Genomic DNA, 23,698 nt, shown 5'->3' with positions numbered 1-23,698 from the left:
CAATTCCCATTTCTAACTACTATGTTCGCGGGTTAGCTGTAGTTGTGTAGTTTTGCCTTCTCACCTGTCACCCTGATGGTGTAGTTGCTGAGCAGCATGTTACTGCGACCCAGTCGGCACGCATACACGCCCGAGTCCTCGTACGACACATTGATGATGCGCAACATCCTCTGGCCCACCCGCGTGCGGTTGCTTGACACCAGCCCGTCGCCATCTTTATACCAGACCACCGGCTGGGAGGAGGAGGAGAAGGAGGCAGAGTCCTCTGGGTCACATGACATTTCCAGGGTGTCCCCCACGCCCAGAACAAAGTCCTCCAGGAAGGCTGCCTCGCTGGAAACAGCGTCTGAAAAGACAAGAAGAAAAAGAACTGTCAACATTTCATTACTTGGTTCTCTTTTTGTTCTACTGCCTCACTGAAAGCCATGCTGGCTCCATTTTACAACAATTAGCTTATGCTAACCACAACGGTGTGATCTATGACAGCCCACTGGTGACCCGACTGAAAGGTGTGGCGGGATCATTGGCTTTGCACCTCAATGACATGCAGCAAACAGGAAGTTAAACAAACTTTTTTTTATCAGCTTCATTATAAAAACTAGAACATTCCCATGGATATTATGATTAGCCTGCTATCCGTGCCGTGAACCTTGATTGAAGCCGGCATTCTTTTAAAATGCCGGCAAGTATCCAAATCTAAGATTTTTAGGTTTAAGCATACAGAAGTACTTAAAAAGCTAGCATAATATGTTAGCAAAATAAACATTATCATAATTCTAAGATGGAAGCAAGTATCAAAATGTATAATTTTTTAGGTATAAACATATACAAGTAGCTAAAAAGCTAGCATAAAACTTACAGCATGCCAATATAAGAAATGTTAGCAATCTTCCAAGATGGTGCCAAATCCATGGTTTCACATTTAAACATACATATTTTGTTAAAAACACTAGCATAAAATGTTAGTATGCTAATGGTAACATGCCATAAGACACGTTAACGTACATCTTAGACAGCGCCAAATATTAAAATGCACTATTCTTAGGTTTAAACATACAAAATTAGCTAAACAGCTAGCATAAACCATTAGCATGCTTGTATAAAAGACGTTCCCATACTGCCAAAATGGTGCCACGTATCAAAATCCATGACTTTTAGGAATTAACATATAACTTTAGCTAAAAAGCTAGCAAAAAGCGCTAGCAGAGATGTTAGCATGATGATATAGGACAAGTTAACGTACTTCTAAAATAGCTCCAAGTACTAAAATGCACTATTTTTAGGTGTAAACACACATAGTTGCCTGAACAGCTAGCATAAAACGTTATCATGCTGACGTTGGCATGTTAATATGAAGGACTTCGGCATACTTCCAAGATGGCGCCGAGTATCGGTTAAAACGCTAGCAAGATGTTAGCATTCTAACATTCTTACAATTATGCTAACAGTTAACATGCGTTAACTGGGCGCTTGCAGCACAGCCAGCCTATGATAAAACGTTTTAGGGGCACCCTCAATAGGCGGCCCACAGCCCACGTGATGTCCTCCAAAGCTTTTAGTTTGGCTCTCTAAGCGTCAGAAACGATTTTGGCCATTGGACGAATATAATTGAGGATCCCTGCATTAGGGCAATAGGGCGTAACTTCCCAAAATAAACCACAGCATGGGCTTGATTCATGTGTCACAAAATCTGATGCATCACCTGGAGTTGACCTCATTGAAATACCACTAAGGTTATGTAGGTGAAGTATGCTATGTGGCAGCAACAAGCTACAGGTGCCTTGATGGGATACAGTAGTAATAGAAACTAAAGCATGCTGACTTTATCATACAAGGGTACACTTTATTATACAAGTTCAAGGTTCTTACGCTCGTAATGCATTTTTTTGGCTTACTGCAAGTACGAGGCAATTCACGAAAAGCATAAAAGAGGTGATTGGGGCTTATCCAAAGTCGGGTCGCGGGGGCAGCAGCCTAAGTAGAGAAGAACATACTTTCCTCTTCCTCTCTTCCTCCAGCTCTTCCCAGGGGGTTCCGAGGCATTCTTAGGCATGCTGGGAAACAGTCTCTCCACCGTGTCCTAGGTCTTCCCCGTGGCATCCTAACAGTCAGAGGTGTACTAAACACCTCCCCAGGGAGGCGTTTGGGGGGCATTCTGACCAGATGCCTGAACCACCTCATCTGGCTCCTCTCAATGTGGAGGAGCAGCGGCTTTACTCGGAGCTCCTCCCAGATGACAGAGCTTCTCACCCTACGTCTAAGGGAGTGCTGCCACCAGGAAACTCATTTCGGATACTTGTACCCAAGATCTTGTCCTTTTGGTCATAACCCAAAACTCATGACTTTAGGTGAGGACAGGGACGTAAATCGAACGGTAAATTGAAAGCTTTGCCTTCCGGCTCAGCTCCTTCACCACAACGGATCGATATAGGGTCCGCATCACTGCAGACGCCGCACCGAACCGCCTGTCCATCTCATGAGCCACTCACCGACAGAGTAGGAGGCGCCTCGTGCAGAATTGAACAAAAGAGGGTGGCGTGGCATAAAAATTGCTGGGCTGTCAGAGCTGTGGAGTCAGAGAACCGCACTCAAGAACAAATATGAAGAGTCTGGTACTACATCAGGCTGAATGACCATCTCTGTGTGTCGCCAAAGTATCCACAGTGTTCAGTTCACTCTAAATATGTGTCATCGGTTTTTGTGCGTACACACGATTAACAAACGAGGCCCCAGGTCCTCTGTAAGGCCTCTGGCACGACAAACAAGTTTTTTCATATTCCCAAACAAAAAGGTCCATTCATGAAAATGAAAACACGGAGGCACCGGCTCTGAGAGTAGAAAGTCAAAGCCAGCATGAACAGCTCACTGACTGACGGACTTGGTGTGCGACGCATGTCTCAAATGTCTTAAGAACCGCAGGTCGTGTCACTTTTTTGAAGGGTCACTACAGCCGGCAACACATTTGCTACTATGTCTCAGTCCTCTTTGCTTTAGACTTAGACAAACTTTTTTGATCCACAAGGGAAATTGTTTCACATATTAGCTCATTTTCAAAGGGTAAGGATGGAAAGGATAATGCAGGAATAAAGTACACAGAAAATGTACCATAGTAGCAATATAAAATATAATATATATGTAATATTTACATATTAAATATACAGTTTATAATATATACTGATATATTGAATTTTCTACAATAACGAGTTTAGATAAAGCTGTGAGCACCGTTGAACGGGCTCTCACACTCCCGTGCAAGTTGGCAGTCACGTCCTTCCCAATGCCGTTACAATTTTCCCACCACATTGGTGTCGATATCAATGTCTAGTCATGATCAGTTCCCAACCTTCAAGCCTTATATTAGTTTGGAAGGAGAACTGATCAGCTAAAGGCAAGTAGTGACAATCTGATGGTTCATGGTGAGAAGCAGATTTTGCCGCCAGGCTCTGCCCAACTACGGATTGGTACTAATAGGTACTTACAAGGGGTGTGCACCTCTACCTTAAAAGGTGATCCGATAAGAAATCTGAATGCAATACGATTCACTAACAATACTTTTTAAAACATTACGAATCGCTGCAATTCCATGCAGATGGAAGCTTTTCATGGTAAAAAGAAAATTAAATGTATATTCATGTCAAAAAAATGTCATGTGTTTGTTTTTTTAGAAGCATACAAAACAGGCGGTTCCTGTATTGATTATGAACAAATTGTAGAACTATCAACTTCAAAACATTGCATTCCAAAAACTTTACAAAAAGATGTAAACGAAAAACTTTTGAAGAGGCCTCCAGATTGTTCCTGTTGTCTACTCAGGCAGCAACAATAAAATAAAGACAAAAGCAAGCTGTGCATCAAGTAGAGGTGTTAAAACACCACAAGTGCAAGATACAATTAGAACTAAACAGCAGCTTTAATGGAGAACCTCAAATAGTTTTCATAGTTCTGGTTACTGCGCAGCTAAGTCTTTATCTTTAACACACTGAACAGAGTAATGTATTCTGTGATTACCTGTGGCTAAGTCAGGGCTGGAAGTCTTTCAAATCAGTGTCATTGTCTTCCGAGATAGTAGCGCTACTAGCATTAGCATCCTGAGCTCCCTCACCGCCAGCTTGAGTGTCTTCATGCCGTCACGACAAATGTACATATTTTTATCCAACTTACCATTCATGTTTTTTTTTTTTTTTTTAAACAATACTGAACAGTTACCAGACTTTATATCAGACCTTGGCAGAATACAGCCCGCGGGCCACAAGCGGCCCATTAAGATTTTCAACCCAGCCTGGCGGAAGTTCAACATAATTTTTTAGACCTTTAATAGCAAAACTATAGCTGCCATTTTGTTGTGCAGAGCTGTTTTTAAAAGACCGTGAGTCTTTAACTACAGAAAGTATTTCAATGGTTGAAATCTGCGCTTTTGGGTGTTATACGAATTATTACGGTAATCTATGTCAGTGGTTCTCAACCTTTTTTCAGTGATGTACCCCCTGTGAAAATTTTTTTAATTCAAGTACCCCCTAATCAGAGCAAAACATTTTTGGTTGAAAAAAAGAGATTAAGAAGTAAAATACAGCACTATGTCATCAGTTTCTGATTAATTAAATTGTATAACAGTGCAAAATATTGCTCATTTGTAGTGGTCTTTCTTGAACTATTTGGAAAAAAAAGATATAAAAACAACTAAAAACTTGTTGAAAAATAAACAAGTGATTCATTTATAAATAAAGATTCTTACACATAGAAGTAATCATCAACTTAAAGTGCCCTATTTGGGGATTGTAATAGAGATCCACCTGGATTCATGAACTTAATTCTAAACATTTCTTCACAAAAAAAGAAATCTTTAACATCAATATTTATGGAACATGTCCACAAAAAAATCTAGCTGTCAACACTGAATATTGCATTGTTGCACTTCTTTTCACAGTTTATGAACTTACATTCATATTTTGTTGAAGTATTATTCAATAAATATATTCATAAAGGAATTTTGAATTGTTGCTATTTTTTAGAATATTTTAAAAAAAATCTCACGTACCCCTTGGCATACCTTCAAGTACCCCCAGGGGTACGCGTACCCCCATTTGAGAACCACAGCAGCTCAGACGAGGAACAAAGTTTCATAGTTGGCGGGGTTTGTTTTCAGAGCAGCCAGCCCGAAACGCGTGTGTCAAACAGATGCGGAAGCAGATTTTGACAATACATTTCTGCACACGAGTGATAATATATCTTATAGTTGGCGTTTATTGCTTGATTGTGAAATATGTCTATGGAGGAGCTGGTCTGAGGAATAAAAGAGGAGCAATGTCCATATGCTGTAAATATTTTATTGTTCATAGTTAATATTGTAAATCCCACTTTCTTTATTTTAATGTACAGTTTGGGTGTCCCATTCAGTAAAAAAACTGTAAAATTCCATTCTGTTTTTTGAGTTGGTCTTTCAGAACTTTTTTAGAATTCTATCGGACAGTGTCACTTTTGGTATTAGTGTTCCTGAAAAAAAGGAACCTAAACACACAAACTCTATAGCAGATTCTTACAGATAAATGTGTATGTATAATGTATACACACATACACATTGGCCCCCCAGACAATTTTTTTCTCTCAATGTGGGCCCCAAGTCAAAATATTTGCCCAGCTCTGCTTTAGATTTAATAGTCAGGGGTGCGTTGTTGGTAAACACCTTTGGTGCTGTCTGCCAAGTTGCTCTAAGGGAGGCAGCCTGATTCCCAGGAAGAAGGTGAACATTTCGCAACATTTTGTTGTAGCGCTTAACGCCATCGAGACATTGCTACTTCTCTGTGCTCGCTATTTGCAACGCTTTCTGAGGCCAGATGGAAGCGACCTGTGTGTGCGTGCCACAAATCACTACATAAATCCACGTGGCTCCGCCCTCCTCCTAGTTTGGTATCATAACAAACAGCCCTTTGAAATTACAAAGGCCCTCTCATTGAGATGCGGCGGCGTGCGGCTGAAGAGCGGCCTGCTTACAGACTCCATCTTCTTTCTGTGTGTGAAGAGGTTTATTTATCCTCCACAAACTCGCACGGAGGCCGGCGTGCGGGCTGTCGCTTGGAGGAAGAAAGGGCCTCTTTATGTGGGAAGTCTGTCCACGCCCGCTAGTCACTCACTGACTGACAAACTCACACACTCGCGCTCAGTTAGGGCCTTACGGAGAGATCTGGAAGGGCCAGAGGACGCAAAGACCAGGACCATGGACAGGAGGGCCCGGTAGTACAGTGTCACAATCGACTGAATCTTCACTCTTCATCGTGACAAAACATTTTGGATAATTGTGGGCCGGACCACCAAATTAGTGCCAATTCAGCAAATCAACTATATGAATTCACGATTATACTTAATGAACTGTATATATATATTTTTTTCAAAGTAATGTGTACTATACTATAATCCAAATGCAATTTAGAAGAATACCTTGTTTTTCACTCAGTACCGGGCTGTGGAGTGTTTACAAAAAAACTTTAAATATCTGACAACCTGATTTCTGTACCCTGGCCAACATTCTGTTCATTGACCATGAATTGCATTCCAGTGAAAACACTATCGCATTAACTTATATGACCCAATCCAACGACCTTCACTAGCTATGGCGCAAAAAAAAAAAACCAAAATGCAAAAACACAAAAAGTCAACACACATGGTCTCACAGACCACTACCTGCTCATTGAACTTTGGAGATATTATAAAAAATGTCAGAGTGTCATTAAAAAATATATTAATTACACCCATTTAAATCCATTACAATGCATGATGGGAAACATGCAAAACATTCTCTTAACCCATTTTAAGTGCTTGATATGTTTGATTGATTACAAAACTCAAAGGAGGTCGTCACGGAAGTAAACAAGACAGTAGTCAAACTTTCACATAGTCTTAATATCCAATTTTATTATCTACATACTCATTATTTGAAAATAATATTTACAAATATATATGAAAAGGATGTATATATTGTTATTTTACATGCAGTAGGGTATCGCCCTGCGGCCAAAATTTTTTTTGCCTAATGCGACCCCCAATTAAAAAAGTTTGGACACTTCTGCCCTGAAACATTACACCTTTATAAAAATGTGGGATATTCCACAAGTCACATTGTCCACAGGAAGTTGCATAGTTCACATTCTCTGCCGGCCATGGAAAAGAACAAAAGTGATAACATTTCAACAATAAACTGGGGGGGTTGAAATCTCAGCACAGTCCTGTTCCCCAAATTATTTTTGGATGTTATTTGTTTATTTCTAACACGTTTTTATGTTCAATATCAAAATGTTCTCAGTGCCAACAAGTTATTGGCATAAATACCATGTAGCTAAATGTCATGTATTAACTGAATCAGTTCTCAAATGAGTTACCCTCGTCCTAGTAAACTAAAAACAAAATTCAGAGATGGGCCAATACATATTTTGAGTATTTCAATGTGTATGATCAGATGTAGAGTTGGAAAAGACTAAGTTTTTTTTTTTTTTTGCAAGAGTTACGACAAGCAAATAGCACTGAATTGTTGGAATTGCCCTTGTATGCTTCCATCTACGTGAGAAAACTTTGGGGAAGACCATTTTCTGTCCCCAGCACACAAAGCAAGGTCCATGAAGGCATGCTTGGAGGCGTTTGGTGTGGAAGGACTAGAACAGTTCCAACACCAGTGACCTATGAGCTCAGTAATGGACAAAAACAATCCACAGTCTTGTCAAAAGGCATCCCAGAAGAGTGGAAGCAATCAAAGCGACACACCTTTCACTGATCCTAGCTGTCCAAATACTTTCGTCCATGAAGCATGCAAAATAATATTAACTTACCATTTTTCTGGTAATGTTCCCCAACCTCTCAAAACAGCAGTTAGTCACCCTCTGCTCAGAAAACCTAACCTTCATTCTGACCTCCTGTTAAATTACTGGCCGGTGTCGCACCTCCCCTTCATCTCTAAAATCCTCAACAAAAAAAGGGTTGTACAGCAGCTAAATGAACACTCAGCGTCTACCGATCTCTGTGAACCCATTCAGTACGGTTTTAGGGCAAATCACTACTAAGAAAGCTTTCGTAAAAGTGACTGATGATCTCTTTTGTATTTTTTTCCAAGATGGCGCTGCTGTAGTGGCTGCTGTAGGCAGGAGCTTTGTGCTCTTGTGTCATCCTTTTGTGTTTCCCTCTTGTTTTCATGTGTTATTATGTTTTTTTGCATTTTGGTCCGGGACCCTTTGGGACTGTGTGACAAGGGGTGGCACTTTCGTGACCTCTGTGGTGCTTTTTTTTTGTGGACTTTTGGATCTGCCTCCCGGGAGCCTTTTGGCCATGGAGACCAGCTGCTGGGTCTCTGCTACACCGGAGTCTGTTTGGAGGGACTGGAGGAGATTCAGATAAAAAGACAGGACTGCAGAGCTGGCACTGAGCGCTGGGACGGAGAGGCTTCGCGGTGTCTCGACTGGGTGAGCAGGTGTCGGACACCTCAGTCACCTTGGACGTATCCTCGCTCATCCATGCGGACTGGACACTGGCCGAGAGTGGAGTCGGCTGTCTTGGTTGCTTTGTTGGGTCTGCTCCTGTCTCTGGCCATGCTCCCTCCACCCCAGCGGACGATGGCGTGGAACACCACAGAGCCCACCACAGTGGATATGTTTCTTTTACTTTTTATTCATAGCTGTATGTAGAAGTGTCTGGTTGTATCTGCTGCTTTAATGTCTTTAATGTCCTCTGTGTTCTTTGATGTTTGATGTTTCCCTCTTACACACATGTAAGAGGGATGTGTACTATGGCTATGAGTTGTTGTTGTTGTTTTTCCCCCCCCCTGGCCTCAGTCTGCACCCCCACTCCAGGGCCCAGGCTAAGACCGATTTAAAAATTTTTTTTTAATTTTAATCTTCTATTCTTTCCCCCCCGCCCCCCGTTTACCTGTATGTCATCTTTTTTGTAAGGGGCGCTGGAAGCCGGCAGACCCGTCAGCGATCCTGTTCTGTCTCCCTTTAATGTTTGTCTGATCTTGAATGGGATTGTGCTGAAAATTGTAATTTTCCTGAAGGAACTCTCCTGACGGAATAAATAAAGTACTATCTAATCTATCTAATCTAATCTATCTATTGCCAACTACAGATGCTAATGCGCCATCAATATTGAGGTTGTGGTTTGTGAAGCCCTTTGAGGCATTTTTGATTAATATAAATAGACTTTGATTGATTGATTTGATTCTCCAAAAAAGCACAGATTCCAAATCAGAATCAGACTGAATCCATCTTTTAATTTCATCTTTCTAGAACTTCTTCCAGGGTCACAGCAGCAACGCGGCAGCCTCTTGATGTTCTCTTGCGGAGGTGGAGAAGGAAATATAAAGCGTTTACAGAGTTTAATCTGCTGCTGCTCGGCAACAACACAACCTGCAGGTCATCCATAACAGCAGTTGATGTGTTCATAAATACATCCAAGCAGCCTATAGTGTCCATGCTGCAGACGCTCCGGGCTGATAAATGCTGCTGCTGCGGCTCCAATCATCCTGGTGACACCAGGCTAATATCTGCACAATATCTCCGCATATCCACCAAGATGATTTTTACACTTCACAGCACACACTTTTTCAACAATCCCTTTTTTGAGGCCCAATTTAGAAGTTTGGATACTCCTCGGGAGATAGAACCTCAAACATATACAGAGTGAGACGTATTGCTATCGAATAAACATACAGGTAGAGTACAACTATGATGAAAAGACAGTGGTATTTTGTGTTCTTTGCCCATTCAAGTTCTTTTTACCATGCCAATAACTGTGACCGCTCTATCCCGTTCTTGTCCTCCTCCAGTTCTTTTATTAAGGTTGAGTATTTTTGTACCTATTTTGGTATCTTATGTTAATTCTCTGTTTTCCCACAAGACACATTTATGCAGAGCAGCTCTTTCTTTCTTTGTCTTTCTTTTGTTTTTTGGTTTATTCCCTGGCACTGTTGTTTTTTATACGAACGAGGGATGCACGATTTTGAGAAAAAAAAGTAACCACAATTCTTTTTATTGGCTATTTTTCTATTTTACATGTATAAATGCATACAACTACAACAACAACGAGTGAAGGAAGACATGTTACTTTTACACTGTCAATCCACATATTAGTGTCGCACTGTGCCACACAGATGAATAGGCAAAAATTTTCTTTAAAAAATATTTGCCTTCATGCAGACACACGCGCAGCTTTTGTCAATATAATAATCTTATAATGAAGAAAATAACCGATAAAAACTATACAGTTTTTATAATGTAATGTAATCATGCAAGTAACCATTTATAAATATATATGAAGATTTATTTGTTATTACTGTAAAATTGTTTATCATTGTATTGTATTTCAAAAAAATTATTTTATTTATGTAAGAAAAAAATAAAATAAAATAAATATGGAACAACAAAGTACATTAATTTTTCGAGGTCCGTTGTTGCCATTACGGCATTCGCGCGGGTTTGTCTGTGTTGATGGACTCATATTGCCCATCCGATTTGAAGCTGAAATATTCCCACAACGGGACATTTGGCTTTGTATTCATATTTTTTCTTCGTTTGGGCTTCCAGCTGGCGGTCCACCGAGACAAAGATTGTGGATGACTGCGAAGAGGGCTCACTGTGTTCATTTCTTTGTATTGTAAAATATGGGTGCTGAGAGTGATGCAAAGAGTGAAAACTCGTTCTCCCTGTTTGAAGCTGTAGAAGAACAAACGCAAGGCTCAACAATTCTGATTGGCGAAAATGTCTGTCACTTAAATGCAAGTGACGGCGGAGGAAAAAAACTAAACTCTCAGCCTCTTTCGGTTACGTTATCAATGTCGAATGTACGTTGGTTAATCATGCAGCCCTATAATACAAACCTACTGTGAGTACCTTCATTTTGTACTTTTACCTTTACGCTCTACATGACCTGTTCGTTTTTTTTCCATTTTGTTTCAGTCTCCGCATCCCAACCTTCAATCCTACACAAAACCTTACAAGCAGATACAGTGGAACCTGGATTTATGAACCCCTCATTGTACAAACTTTTCGATTTACTAACCGCGCAAACCAATCAAACTATGCTTTGTTGTACAAACATTCATTCATTTTGTACCTCGCAGTGCAGTCATTTTGTGCCCGGCAGCATAAATTTTGTGGACAGGCTAATCGCTCATTGTCACCTCAGCAGTGCTGTTATTAGAAACTGTTTTGGTGCTACATGTGCTAGTGCTTTTAAAGAATGGAAAAACAAGTTGCTTCTGAATTGAAGCTATTTTTAAATATTGCTGATTTATGACACTGAAATACTTACAAAGTCCATCCATCCATCCACTACCGCTTGTCCCGTTTGGGGCCTTGGGGGAGCTGGAGCCTATCTCAGCTCCATCCACTACCGCTTGTCCCGTTTGGGGTCTTGGGGGAGCTGGAGCCTATCTCAGCTGCACACATACACTCTGGACAAGTCGCCACTTCATCGCGGGGCCAACACAGATAGACAGACAAGATTCACACTCACATTAACACACTAGGGCCAATTTAGTGTTGCCAATCAACCTATCCCCAGGTGCATGTCTTTGCAGGTGGAAGGAAGCCGGAGTACGCGGAGGGAACCCACGCAGTCACGGGGAGAACATGCAAACTGCACAAAGAAAGATCCCGAGCCCAGGATTGAACCCATGACCTTCGTATTGTGAGGGACATGCACTAACCCCTGTTCCGACCGTGCTGCCAAGTTTTGCGAGTAAATAGATATGATCAAAAAAGAATCAATCTCACAGATATTACCGAGCCCTTTTGAGAGTTGAGGAAGCCAGGAGGAGGAACCACAGATCCCTTGCCCATCAACAACAATACTAATCAAGCACACTTTGTGAGAGCCAACGATTACTTTGGGAAAAAATATGTTCCAGTACCTTATATTTTTTAGCCTGAACACGAAGAGGATGAGCGATAAGTTTAAGAAGCCAAGTGCTAAAGTGATGTAGCTTTATTGTGACACTATAGCATTAGCAGCATTGCTCGGTGCTAAACATACAAACTAACCGTAACAAACCATGTTAAGACAAACACTTATTGTAATATTTCCATTCTCACTGGAATGCCAACCGACGGGACGCTCACATAATCCCGTTTAGATGAAGAATCAATCAGAATCCTCACAAAGGGTTAAAACAAAGTTTTATTATTATAATTTTTTTTTATTAAATCAACAACACAAAAAACAAGATACACTTACAATTAGTGAACCAACCCAAAAAACTTCCCTCCCACATTTACCCTAATTCACACTCGTTCACACAAAAGGGGTTGTTTCTTTCTGTTATCAATACTCTGGTTCCGACAATATATAACAATACAGTCTGCAAGGGATACAGTGCCTAAAGCACACGTGTTTGTGTGTGCTGCTGGTCCACTAACATTTTCATTAATTACTATTTTTTTATGTAATTGTTTTTATATCGATTTACTTTATTTTTTATTCAAGAAAATGCTTTTTATTTATTTATCTTATTTTATTTTTTTTAAAAAACTACCTTATCTTCACCAGACCAGGTTGTCAATGAAATAAGATTGTTTCAAGGGTTCTTAAAACAAGGTCCAGTCCAGATTATGTCCAAGTCGGGCTCAGCAAAACAAGTATTTATGTACATTCCAGAGGATGTCCAGGTTGGACTCAGCAACACACACCTTCATCTATGTAGACTCAAATTAGATTATTTAATTAATAAAAAAAAAGTTTAAAAAACTAACGCCTTGTGTCTCGTGGGGAACGTGAAAGTTAACCAGCCTGTCGGTCCATGGCCACATTTGTCTACAACCAGATGAGAGACGCATGAATTATAATCTAGAATTTACGTTTAGCAAGTTTGAGACCCGGCTGAAGCAGCTATCAGTTTAAAGTGTGTCAACAATAGCAGCATAAGCTAGCATTAGCTGACTGCTATCAATGCACCGCTAAAATAGTCCGTCCGCGTTAGTGCTTACAGTATATTAACAATATCGCTCATATTTGGTTGTATTTCAGGTCATGACATGTAAATGGAGTATTGTTGGCGCTTTCTGGATGTTTTTAGAGGGTTTTACGGCCGCAATAGAGGACCCTCCATCTTTTGACTCAATTGTTAGCTATTTATTTGAGATTTGGAATGCATAAAAAAGCCAAGCACATGTGTTCTTGTCTTATATTAGGATTGTGACTGATAAACAGCACATCTCTTTCCAATTTTTGCGTATTTCCAGTATGACTGATCTAATAATATGGTCAGAGAGCGGAAGGATTATGACAGTGACGTAGACTCTACGGAAATTACCGAAGATATTCGGAGCGTAATATTCAAAATGACTGACTGAACTTGTGGCGTTTTGCGGTGTTTAGACGATATTTTCACTTACTTTGTGGATTTTAAATACAATTAAATATGGTTTAATGGATACAATGAAACATAATTAAACATATAAAGTCAACTTGTTTTTCCACTCTACTGCTACTTTAGGTTGTTTCTTCAGCACTTTTTACATTTTTTTTCTATAGTTTCGTCAACTCAATGAGTCCAACGAAAGCATTGGACAAGCAACGTGTGGTTTGAAACATCGACGAATAGAACCAGCATCCACTAAGTTGCACCACAATGCTTCCTCCCATCTCCCACTCCCTTCCGCTGCGTGCCCAAATATTCACAAAGAAATTCGTAAGCAAGGTTTGCACTAGTACAAATATAAATGAGGAATGAGTTCAAAGAGTTAGAATCATATATGCAAATGTCAGTGTCTTACCAAACACACAAAAAACATAATGTAAAGATAAGAAGAAGATAATGCAATAAGAGTTTGCCGCTTCCATTGCATTCAAGCAGAAAACATGAATAAATAAACTACTTCCCACGGAGAGCAAACAAGTGTTCAAAAAAAAAAAGCAATAAAACTGAAATGTTTCACAGCACTCTGGAGAGTTGAGCAGGTGATTTTAGGCAAAAAGCTCACAGCGCTTTAAAGCATTAGTGTGCTTTTTCAGACCGATGGTTTCCAGATGGAGACATTCATCTTTATCAAGCTTCCTCCTCTTCATCAGCTGCACTAATGATGGAACGCGGCCGAGCTGCTCACATCTGCGGGCCCGGCTGATTCCAGACCAGCAGCCAGCAAATGGACTCTTATTCAACTGCTAGCACTGCGAGGAAAACGATCGGGCTAATAATGTAGTTTTCTGGAACCGGATGCTTTCTTCTACACATTCGGCCAATGTAACAGTTGTTATAAAGCACAGTCCAGGCCCGCACACGCAACAGCAGAGTTATTTCAATTCAATTGCTTTGGGTCCACCTTTCCAAAAACATAGGGATCGGACTTTTCCCATCACTATTAGTCATGTTTTGTATATTCTGGACAACCAGCGTCCTCTAGAGTAGGCATTTGGTTTTGGTCTGGTGATTTTGGCTTATATCAATGACAGCACACTAGTAAGAATCTGCTAGAAAAATATTAAGTCTCTTTTTGAACTAAAATCTCGGGCCACCAGTGGAACAGCGCAAATAACTAAATTTTGCAAGTTTGGTAGGAATTGCCTGCGAATGCCCAATGTACGCCAGCCGCCGAACAACCGGTAGGCGTGAGTGAAACAGAAATGCCTGAATGTCCAGGGTGAGGAGGATGTTGGAACGGTTCAAATCGGTTGAGAAATGTGGGATATAGAAAGGTTAGTATACTCCCCATTCATTTTCAATGGGGGAAAATTCCTGGTAATCCCGGGTAACCAGGGAATTTTCAGAAACGGACAACATGCTGGATTGAATGTCCAGGGTGAGCGGAGTGTGTGGATGTTGGAACGGTTCAAATCGGATGAGTAATGTGGGATATGCAGTAGATTGTGTAATGCCCATGCATTCTCAATGGGGAGAAAATTCCAGCAAAAAACTGAAATTTTGGGAAAGGGAAACAATTTTTGCGTTCAATATGTCGGAATAAGAGTGTGTGTGGATGGTCGAAATGTCGGCTCCGGGTTTAAAAATGTCGCGCAATTTTGATAATTTAGGGCATTGTAGAACTATGAATATGTCCATTCTTTTTAAATGGTAAATTCCCGGAAAAGTGGGACTTTCGGGAAACCCAATATTGATATCAACCCAATTGTCCTAAATGATATGAATAGGTTGGTGTTGGAATTTCTGGAATCGGTTGAAAAATGTTGACGTAGTAACAGTTTGAATTGAGAATGGGTATTTTGGAATTCCTGAAATTTTGTGAAAACTGGGAATTTGTATGAAAAAAAAGGATCATTTGTTGTCCCAACTAAGAGGAATGTTTTGAAGGTGGATTGGTCAAAAACGGTTGAAAAATGTGAACTGTGAAAACTTTCCAGGAAGTGGTGAAAATAGGGCTTTGGAAAACCAGAAATTCCTGGAATTTCTTTGAACGTGGGAAATGTTAGTTTGATTGTCAAAGGTGAGCAGAGTGTGTGGATGATGGAACAGTTTGAATCGGTTGAGAAATGTGGGAATTTTTCAAATTCGAAAAATGGCCCATTAAATTTCAATGTTGTGCAAAATTTCAAGTTTCCTCCGCCGGGTGGCGGGGCTCTCCCTTAGAGATAGGGTGAGAAGCTCTGCCATCCGGGAGGAGCTCAACGTAAAGCCGCTGCTCCTCCACATCGAGAGGAGCCAGATGAGGTGGTTCGGGCATCTGGTCAGGATGCCACCCGAACGCCTCCCTAGGGAGGTGTTTAGGGCACGTCCAGCTGGTAGGAGGCCACGGGGAAGACCCAGGACACGTTGGAAAGACTATGTCTCCCGGCTGGCCTGGGAACGCCTCGGGATCCCCCGGGAAGAGCTAGACGAAGTGGCTGGAGATAGGGAAGTCTGGCCTTCCCTGCTTAGGCTGCTGCCCCCGCGACACGACCTCGGATAAGCGGAAGATGATGGATGGATGGATGGATGGATAAATTTCAATGAGCGATTCTGAGCGGATCAAAACTGTGGGCTGTGGCCTCCGTCAAACTTTTGTGGCAAAACAATAATAATAATAGATTTTTTAAATTGGTGTAGAATGCCTCGGTAATAAGAAAGAGAGGACCTAAAATGGAACCTTAAGGAACACCACTGGTAGACTAAAGAAGTTGAACAAATAACTACCGAGTCATCTGAAGAAAACATACTACAGCAGTACCTTGGTTGCACAAATCACTTTACGCAAAAATTGTACCTGCCAAAAAGGAGAGGACTTAATGGGGTGCCATGAGAAATGCCCCATTTATGTAAATCACTTTATTGGACCACCGTGTTCTATGCTTGCTAGCGAGGTTAAAATGTCAATGCAAGAATCTGCTGACGCCTTTACACTGATCCAAGACCCTTTACAAAACAGGAGCACTCGAGTGTTTTTAGGATATATCTGCAAAAATGTTGATCGCCCAACTTTTCAACTGAACCTTCGGCCGGTGTGGTGTCATTCCGGAGACCTGCGCTGCAGGCTTGAACCGGCGGCCGCCGATTGAAACTTAAGTAGAGCAGTTGTCGCCAACAAACTAAACCCCACAGGCTGTCAGCTCATTGTCCGGCACATCTCGTGCTACGTACACCACACTAGCTTGCATCCGTACCACAAAGACATGTCGAGACAGTCCAGACGGTGATCTGCAGCGGTCCGTCTGCTTTTACCCGCGCTTCCTGTGAAAAAGCGTCCCGGCTGCCAAACGTTTGGCGCACACGGGATCACATGACCTTCACACAGGATCTGTGGCGACCCCCCAAAATCCCTCGCAACCTCCTCCCCCCAGCACACATTTCTCTCCCTTCACTTCACAGCTATGCCAGCCATACCCTTCCTTGCTTTTAAACCCCTTCAGTGTGCATCCAGGAGCCCTAATGTCACTTTAATGCGCTTTGGCCGGATGTAAATACCGCTGTACAATGCCCTTAATCAGGGGAGTCCTGACAGGCTTGCACCGTGGCAAAAGGGAAGCCTGCCAGGGGACGCAGAAGAGCAATGGCCCAGCCGGAGATCAGGGAGGGCTTCCCCCAGCTCCATGCCACTATTCTTTCAGCTTTGACAACAAGTTAAAGATAGACGTTTGCTTCCAAACAAGCCACCGCCAACTCTGCCAACCCACCCCCCACAACTCCTGCCAAGAAAAAGCTTGGCTGCGCTTGCTAATGACCATCGGAAGCTTACACACGTCCAGAGCGTCCTGGCAGCGTCCTGAAGTCTTTGCTCCGTTCATAGCCTGGTCATCACAGGACATCAATACCGACCCAGCGCGGCACCGCCTACAACATGTCGCCAACAAATTGTCATTCAAAGACAAAGTCCATTCATTTTAGATAGGGGAAAATTCCTTATAATCCCGGGTAAAGAGGGAATTTTCAGACCTGGGAAACATGCTGGATTGAATATCAAGGATGAGCGGAGTGTGTGGATGTTGGAACGGTTCAAATCGGATGAGAAATGTGGGTTATGCAGTAGATTGTATAATGCCCATTTATTGTCAATGGGGAGAATATCATGGAAAAAAATAAAAATTTTGGGAAAGGGAAAATATGTTTTGCGTTCGATATATCGAGATAAGAGTGGGTGCTGATGGTCGAAAGGTCAGATCCGGGTTTAAAACTGCCCCGCAATTTTGATAATTTAGGGCATGGTAGAACTAAATATATGTCCATTCTTTTTAAATGCGAAATTCCTGTAAATTTGGGAATTTTTTGACAATATTAATAGGAGTACAATTGTTCTATATGATAAGAATGGGTTGGTGGTGAAAAATTTGGAATTGGTTGAAAAATGTTGACGTAGTAACAGTTTGAATTGAGAATGAGTATTTTGGAATTCCTGGAATTTCGCGAAAACTGGGAATTTGTACGAAAAAAACCCAACATTTGTTGTCCCAACTAAGAGAAATGTTTTGAAGGTGGAATGGTCAAAAACGTTTGAAAAATGTGAACTGTGAAAACTTTCCAGGAAGAGGTGCAAATAGGGCGTTGGAAAACCAGGAGTTCCTGGAATTTTTTTGTACGTGGGAAATGTTAGTTTGATTGTCCAAAGTGACTGGAGTGTGTAGATGTTAGAATATTTCGAATCGGTTGAGAAATGTGGGATATGGGGAGGTTTTATATTGCCCATTCATTAAAAATGGGGGGAAATTCCTAGTAATCCCGGGTAACCAGGGAATTTTTCAGGAAGAGGTGAAAATAGGGTCGCTTACAAACTCCTCGTGGCGCTAATTGTCATTCCAAAGACAAAATGTTCTACATTCCATCGAGCACAGGACGCACGGACAATATCACGCTTTGATCACAGCTTGTTACTTCAAAGTGACTTTTTAATAAGCTTGTACAAAGACTGATTATAAGCACCCAACGGGAGGAAAATCCACTCGTTTTTGAATGATGAGTTCTCAGTTGTCACTGTAAAGTGCTCGAGAGTGTCGAGAAAAGGGCTCCATCAATCTATTATATCTGGAGTTGGGTCGCGGGGGAAGCAGCCTAAAACAGAAAAGCCCAGATTTCTCTCCCCCCAGTTTTCTTATCTGATATAATTAATATCATTATTTTTAAATTCTGAGGTAAAAAAACTCTTTCTTGTGGACCGGATATCTGTACCATTTTGTGAAAAAAGCCGAGTCAAGATTTTTCTGTCCAAAATTATGATTTGATTTGTGATTTATACATAAAAATGCACAAAACTGTAAAAAAAAAAAAAATGAGTAAAGGAAGACATGTTATCTTTAGACTACCAATTAACATACTCTTGTGTCTTATTATTTACTTAAAAAAATATTTGGCTTTATGCAGGGACTCAAAACTTGTCTACTTTATGCTCTTAAACTGAAAGAATAATCGATAAAAACTATACAGTGTTTATAATGTAATCATAATATACAGTATAATAATGCACAAAACCATTTAAAATTATGTCATCTTTTATTTCTCATTACTGTATAATTGTTTACCCTTGTACTGGAATTGGAAGGTAAATAACATATAAAATTGAGTCATTTCTGCAAGCAAATTTTTAAACAAGATAAATATTGAACATCTTAAAGGCCTACTGAAACCCACTACTACCTACCACGCAGTCTGATAGTTTATGTATCAATGATGAAATCTTAGCATTGCAACACGCAACGGCCGGTTTAGTTTACTAAATTGCAATTTTAAAATTTCCCGCAAGGTATCCTGTTGAAAACGTCGCGGAATGATGACACTTATGTTGACACATGCTTGTGACGTTATTGGTTGGAGGGGACATTTTAGCCCAGCACCACTTACGGCTAAAAGTCGTCTGCTTTAATCGCATATTTACACAGTATTTTGGACATCTGTGTTGCTGAATATTATGCAATTTGTTCAATTAATAATGGAGACTACAAAGAAGAATGCTGTTGGTGGAAAGCGGTGGATTGCAGCCTTTAGCAACCAAAACACAGCCGGTGTTTCTTTGTTTGTTGTGAAGCTTTAATATGGAAAGGAGTGGTCAAGCGAACATGTTTCTCTACCAAATGTCAACCAGCAAGTTTTTGGATGAGAAAATTGTGATATTAAGTCGGCTCTTACTGAACACTTGAGCGGAGTTTGCGTCCTCCTGCAGCAGCTGTCAAAAAGGCAGCTGTGACTTTCTTGGGCCTCCTTTTGGCTTCCCTCAGAGACACTGGCGGTCACCGCAGCCCTCCGACTTACAGATATGACTTTATAATCTCACTAAAACACTCGTAACACAATAAGCAGATAAGGGATTTTCCAGAATTATCCTAGTAAATGTGACTAATAACATTTGAATCGCTCCCACTGCCGTCGCCTTTTTTCTTCTTCTAGTGCTTCACTCTAACTTTCGTCATCCCCGAATCTTTCATCCTCTCTCAAATCGCTCTTGCTGCTGGTGGCTATGATTGTAAACAACGTGAGGATGTGAGGAGCCCTAAAACCTGTGACGTCACACGCACATCGTCTGCTACTTCCGGTACAGGCAAGGCTTTTTTATTAGTGACCAAAAGTTGCGAACTTTATCGTCGATGTTCTCTACTAAATCCTTTCAGCAGAAATATGGCAATATCGCGAAAAAATCAAGTATGACACATAGAATGGACCTGCTATCCTCGTTTAAATAATGAAAATCTTATTTCAGTAGGCCTTTAAAGTGTTTTTTTCCCCAGTTGGAAAAATTAAACAAAAAGTGAACTGTTTGGTCACAATACCCAGCAATATGTTTGGAGGATGAAAAAGGAGGATCACCTCCAAATAAATTTTTGAACTTGTTAAATCGGGGTCCACGTTAATTAATTCATGGTAACAATATATACTATCAGCATAACACGGTCACACAAGTTAATCATCAGAGTATATACATTGAATTATTTACAATCCAGGGGTGGAATGTGGAGGAAGGGGAGGGTTAGGTTATTATCAGCATGTTTCAGTCATCAACTAGTGTATCATCTGAGAAATAGACATTGTAACAGTGTAGGTTACTATGACAAATTGAATTGATTATGATGTTAGTACATAGCTTGAGGAAAATAAACGTAAGTGGGACACATTTTCTGGCATAAAATACATGGGTTTTTTTGGGGAGGGAGGTGATTAACATGGAATTGAGTCTACCCCGTAGTGTTTGTTCCCATTATATTGGTGTTATCTTTTAATCTATTAGAAGATGAACTAAATAATAAACCACATTACAGGATGTTATTAATGTAATTTCCATAAAATAGGTAGGTTGATCAACCGCTCTGCAGCATGACACATATACAATACAGTAGAGAAGCTTGAAGTACAACACGTCATGTACGGATGATCAGAAGCATTTATTCATGTAGGAATGTCGCGTGTTACACCAACGACATTTTTATAATCAAAGCATGATTGTAAGAATCAACAACCATATCATTGAACCTTGAACGAAACAAAACACCGGCGGAGAGCGATAATCGATAAAAACAAGCAAACCGGAATTCTGACCTGGAAAAGGCAGGAGCGGTAAAAAACCCCAATAAAAAATAAAAAATTGGGGTCCCTTGGGACACGTGCGCAATCCCGCAAATGCACGTCCTTTTTTATTTCAATCCATAAAGGACACAAAAAGTGTGTTAACGCCAACACTGTACATGTATATACATTTTATAATAATGTATGTACATACATTATATATATATATATATATATATATATATATGTATATATATATATATATATATACATATATATATATATATATATATATATATACACATATATATGTACATAGCTATGCTAGTGTTGCTAATTTCTCCTGTCGTTAACGACAGCTCATTTGCATTAAAGCCACAGACACACTTTCAGCTCGAAAGGAAACAAGGGACACTGGCTCAGCACTTTGTTGTCGCGGCACAAGCTGACGTTTCTGCAGAAACCCTCGAAACGTGTCCTCTTGTTCCCTCAACACACATTTTTCTGAAGATGAGGATGTCCGACCCAAAACAGAAAAACAGTGCGCAGCTGATGTGGAGTGTCCACGGCGGCGCTAGATTGAAATGTTACCCTCCGCCCCGTCACAAACAAGCCTTAAAGCCCTGACCATTCAGTGCTGTCACCGTGGTAACGCTCACTGTGCCTTCACCCTATGAGAAAAATAAGGCTTGTAATCGCATTTACACACTTTGATGCTGGAAGAGACGCTTTAGAGCGACTTTCTCAATCAATTAGTCTTTCTCAATCAATTGGTCGTACGTCATTAGGACTTACGCTGACCATATACTAACGTCAGAGTGGGTGAATCCTGAGTTGGGATATAAGAGCACTAGTGCGGACATTTCTGATGCAGGTTATCAGCTCAGAAAGACCATATAACTAGGTACTTGACCCATGTTAACGTTATCATTATAAAAAAAACGTAACCCAGCTTTACAGTTGAACGCTCCAGAGTCATATAACTTTGTTTTTGACACATGCTAACATTAGCAACATTAGCATGGTAAGTTTTTGTATTACATCTGAATTCCTTTGAGTCTAAACTGTAAGGTGTTGTCCCTCCGGGGGACGGGGCTAGGTGGGTGTATGGGTGTAAGGAACAATGTAATTTGGCCTGTCGCCACCATCACGTCTCCATTTCATTGCTGCCTGAGGAGGGACAAAACAGTCCTACTTACCTGAGATATTAAGTATGTCAATATGTTCACTTAGTAAATATTGACTTAATAAGACAAAAGACAAAATAATGACTAAGTTAAGCGTTTGCAATAAGTGCCTGGAAAAAAAGAGTTAAAAGTGGGGCCACATGTTGACATATGCTCAACTCATCATGCTTGATTTATTACAGCATTTGGGAAGCCTGTAGTCGATTTTTATTATGTGAATGATATATTTTAATCAACATGTGATAGCAGAGACCATGCCATTTAAAAGTAGGCTAATACATTAATGTAACTATCGCTGAAAAAAACAGTACAATGGCAATAGGAGAGACTATTCATCACTGAACACCATGGAGTTCATGTAGGCTTTATGATGCAGTTATATTATTATTTCAACTATCAGAGACAGACACATTTCATTAAACATTATGTCCTTTTTTGCTGCTTCAACACAAAAAAGGTAAAGTGAAATAACTTAGTTGTTAACTGTATGTCAAAAAGACAGGGCTTTGCTGTCCGTAACACACACACGCATGCACACACCACACGATGAGCTAACGTTAGGCTAAAAGCTAACCAGCCTTCAGGTCAAGGACGGCGACCGAGCTGAGCTGCCGCTTATATTTCTGGAACGTCATCAGGCTCATAGTGATGTTACTTGTAGTTGACTGGGAGGTGTTTATTATCATTTGGGGTCAACTGCATTATGCTCACCTGCTTAACACCTTTCTGCTGTATATATATATATATATATATATATATATATATATATATATATATATATATATACACATATATATATATATATATTTTTTTTTTTATTTATTTATTTTTTTTTTATTTTCCTGAAGGAACTCTCCTGGAGGAATCAATAAAGTACTATCTATCTATCTATCTATAATGGAAGCATTCACATACAATGGTTTATATAGGGCACAGGGTGGGTGGGTACAGGCAGGCGTAGGGGCGTGGTGATTGGCTCACGCCTGACTATACCCACCCACACTGTGCCCTATATAAACCATTGTATGTGAATGCTTCCATTAAAATCTCCTGATGATTGAGGAAACCCCTCATGAAACAGTTCTGTAGAGACGAAGTAGTCTTGTGATTTTTCCCACACCTACATATTGCGCTTTACCACGGTATCGAGCACTATTCTCTGGATAATCCAATCAAGACACACATATATATATATATATATATATATATATATATATATATGTATATATATATATATATATATATATATATATATATATATATATATATATATATATATATATATGTATGTGCATGTATATATATATATATACACATGCACATACACATACATATATATATATATATGTATGTGTATGTGCATGTATATATATATATATATATATATATATATATATATATATGCATGTATATTGTGTGTGTGTGGTTTTAGCATTAATTTTTTTTTAATTAAATAAAAATATCAAAATGCCCCCCCCCCCCATTCTTGACTTTTCAGTACTTGGCCCTTGGTGGAAAATGTTTCCACACCCCTAATCTGAACTATTGGAAGCTCCCAAAATAAAAGGAAACTATGCCTAAAATATAAATAAAGTTTATTTAATTAAAAAATACAACAACACTAACT

At 40.2% G+C, this 23,698-nt stretch overlaps 1 protein-coding gene across 11 annotated transcripts in view; it reads right to left on the bottom strand.

Moving 5' to 3' along the window:
- fgfr3 (fibroblast growth factor receptor 3) overlaps positions 1-23,698 on the bottom strand; it is a 148,330-nt gene that overhangs the window by 83,822 nt on the left and 40,810 nt on the right. For all 11 annotated transcript variants that reach the window (XM_061894971.1, XM_061894977.1, XM_061894970.1 and 8 more), the window contains exon 3: positions 65-346. In XM_061894971.1, the coding sequence (XP_061750955.1) occupies positions 65-346 (282 nt within the window). The remainder of the gene's footprint in view (positions 1-64; positions 347-23,698) is intronic.

This window comes from Nerophis ophidion, linkage group LG03 (assembly GCF_033978795.1).
Source record: "Nerophis ophidion isolate RoL-2023_Sa linkage group LG03, RoL_Noph_v1.0, whole genome shotgun sequence".
Lineage (NCBI taxonomy): Eukaryota > Metazoa > Chordata > Actinopteri > Syngnathiformes > Syngnathidae > Nerophis > Nerophis ophidion.
Note: the sequence above shows the minus strand (reverse complement) of the source record. Positions and strands in the feature narration are given on the sequence as shown.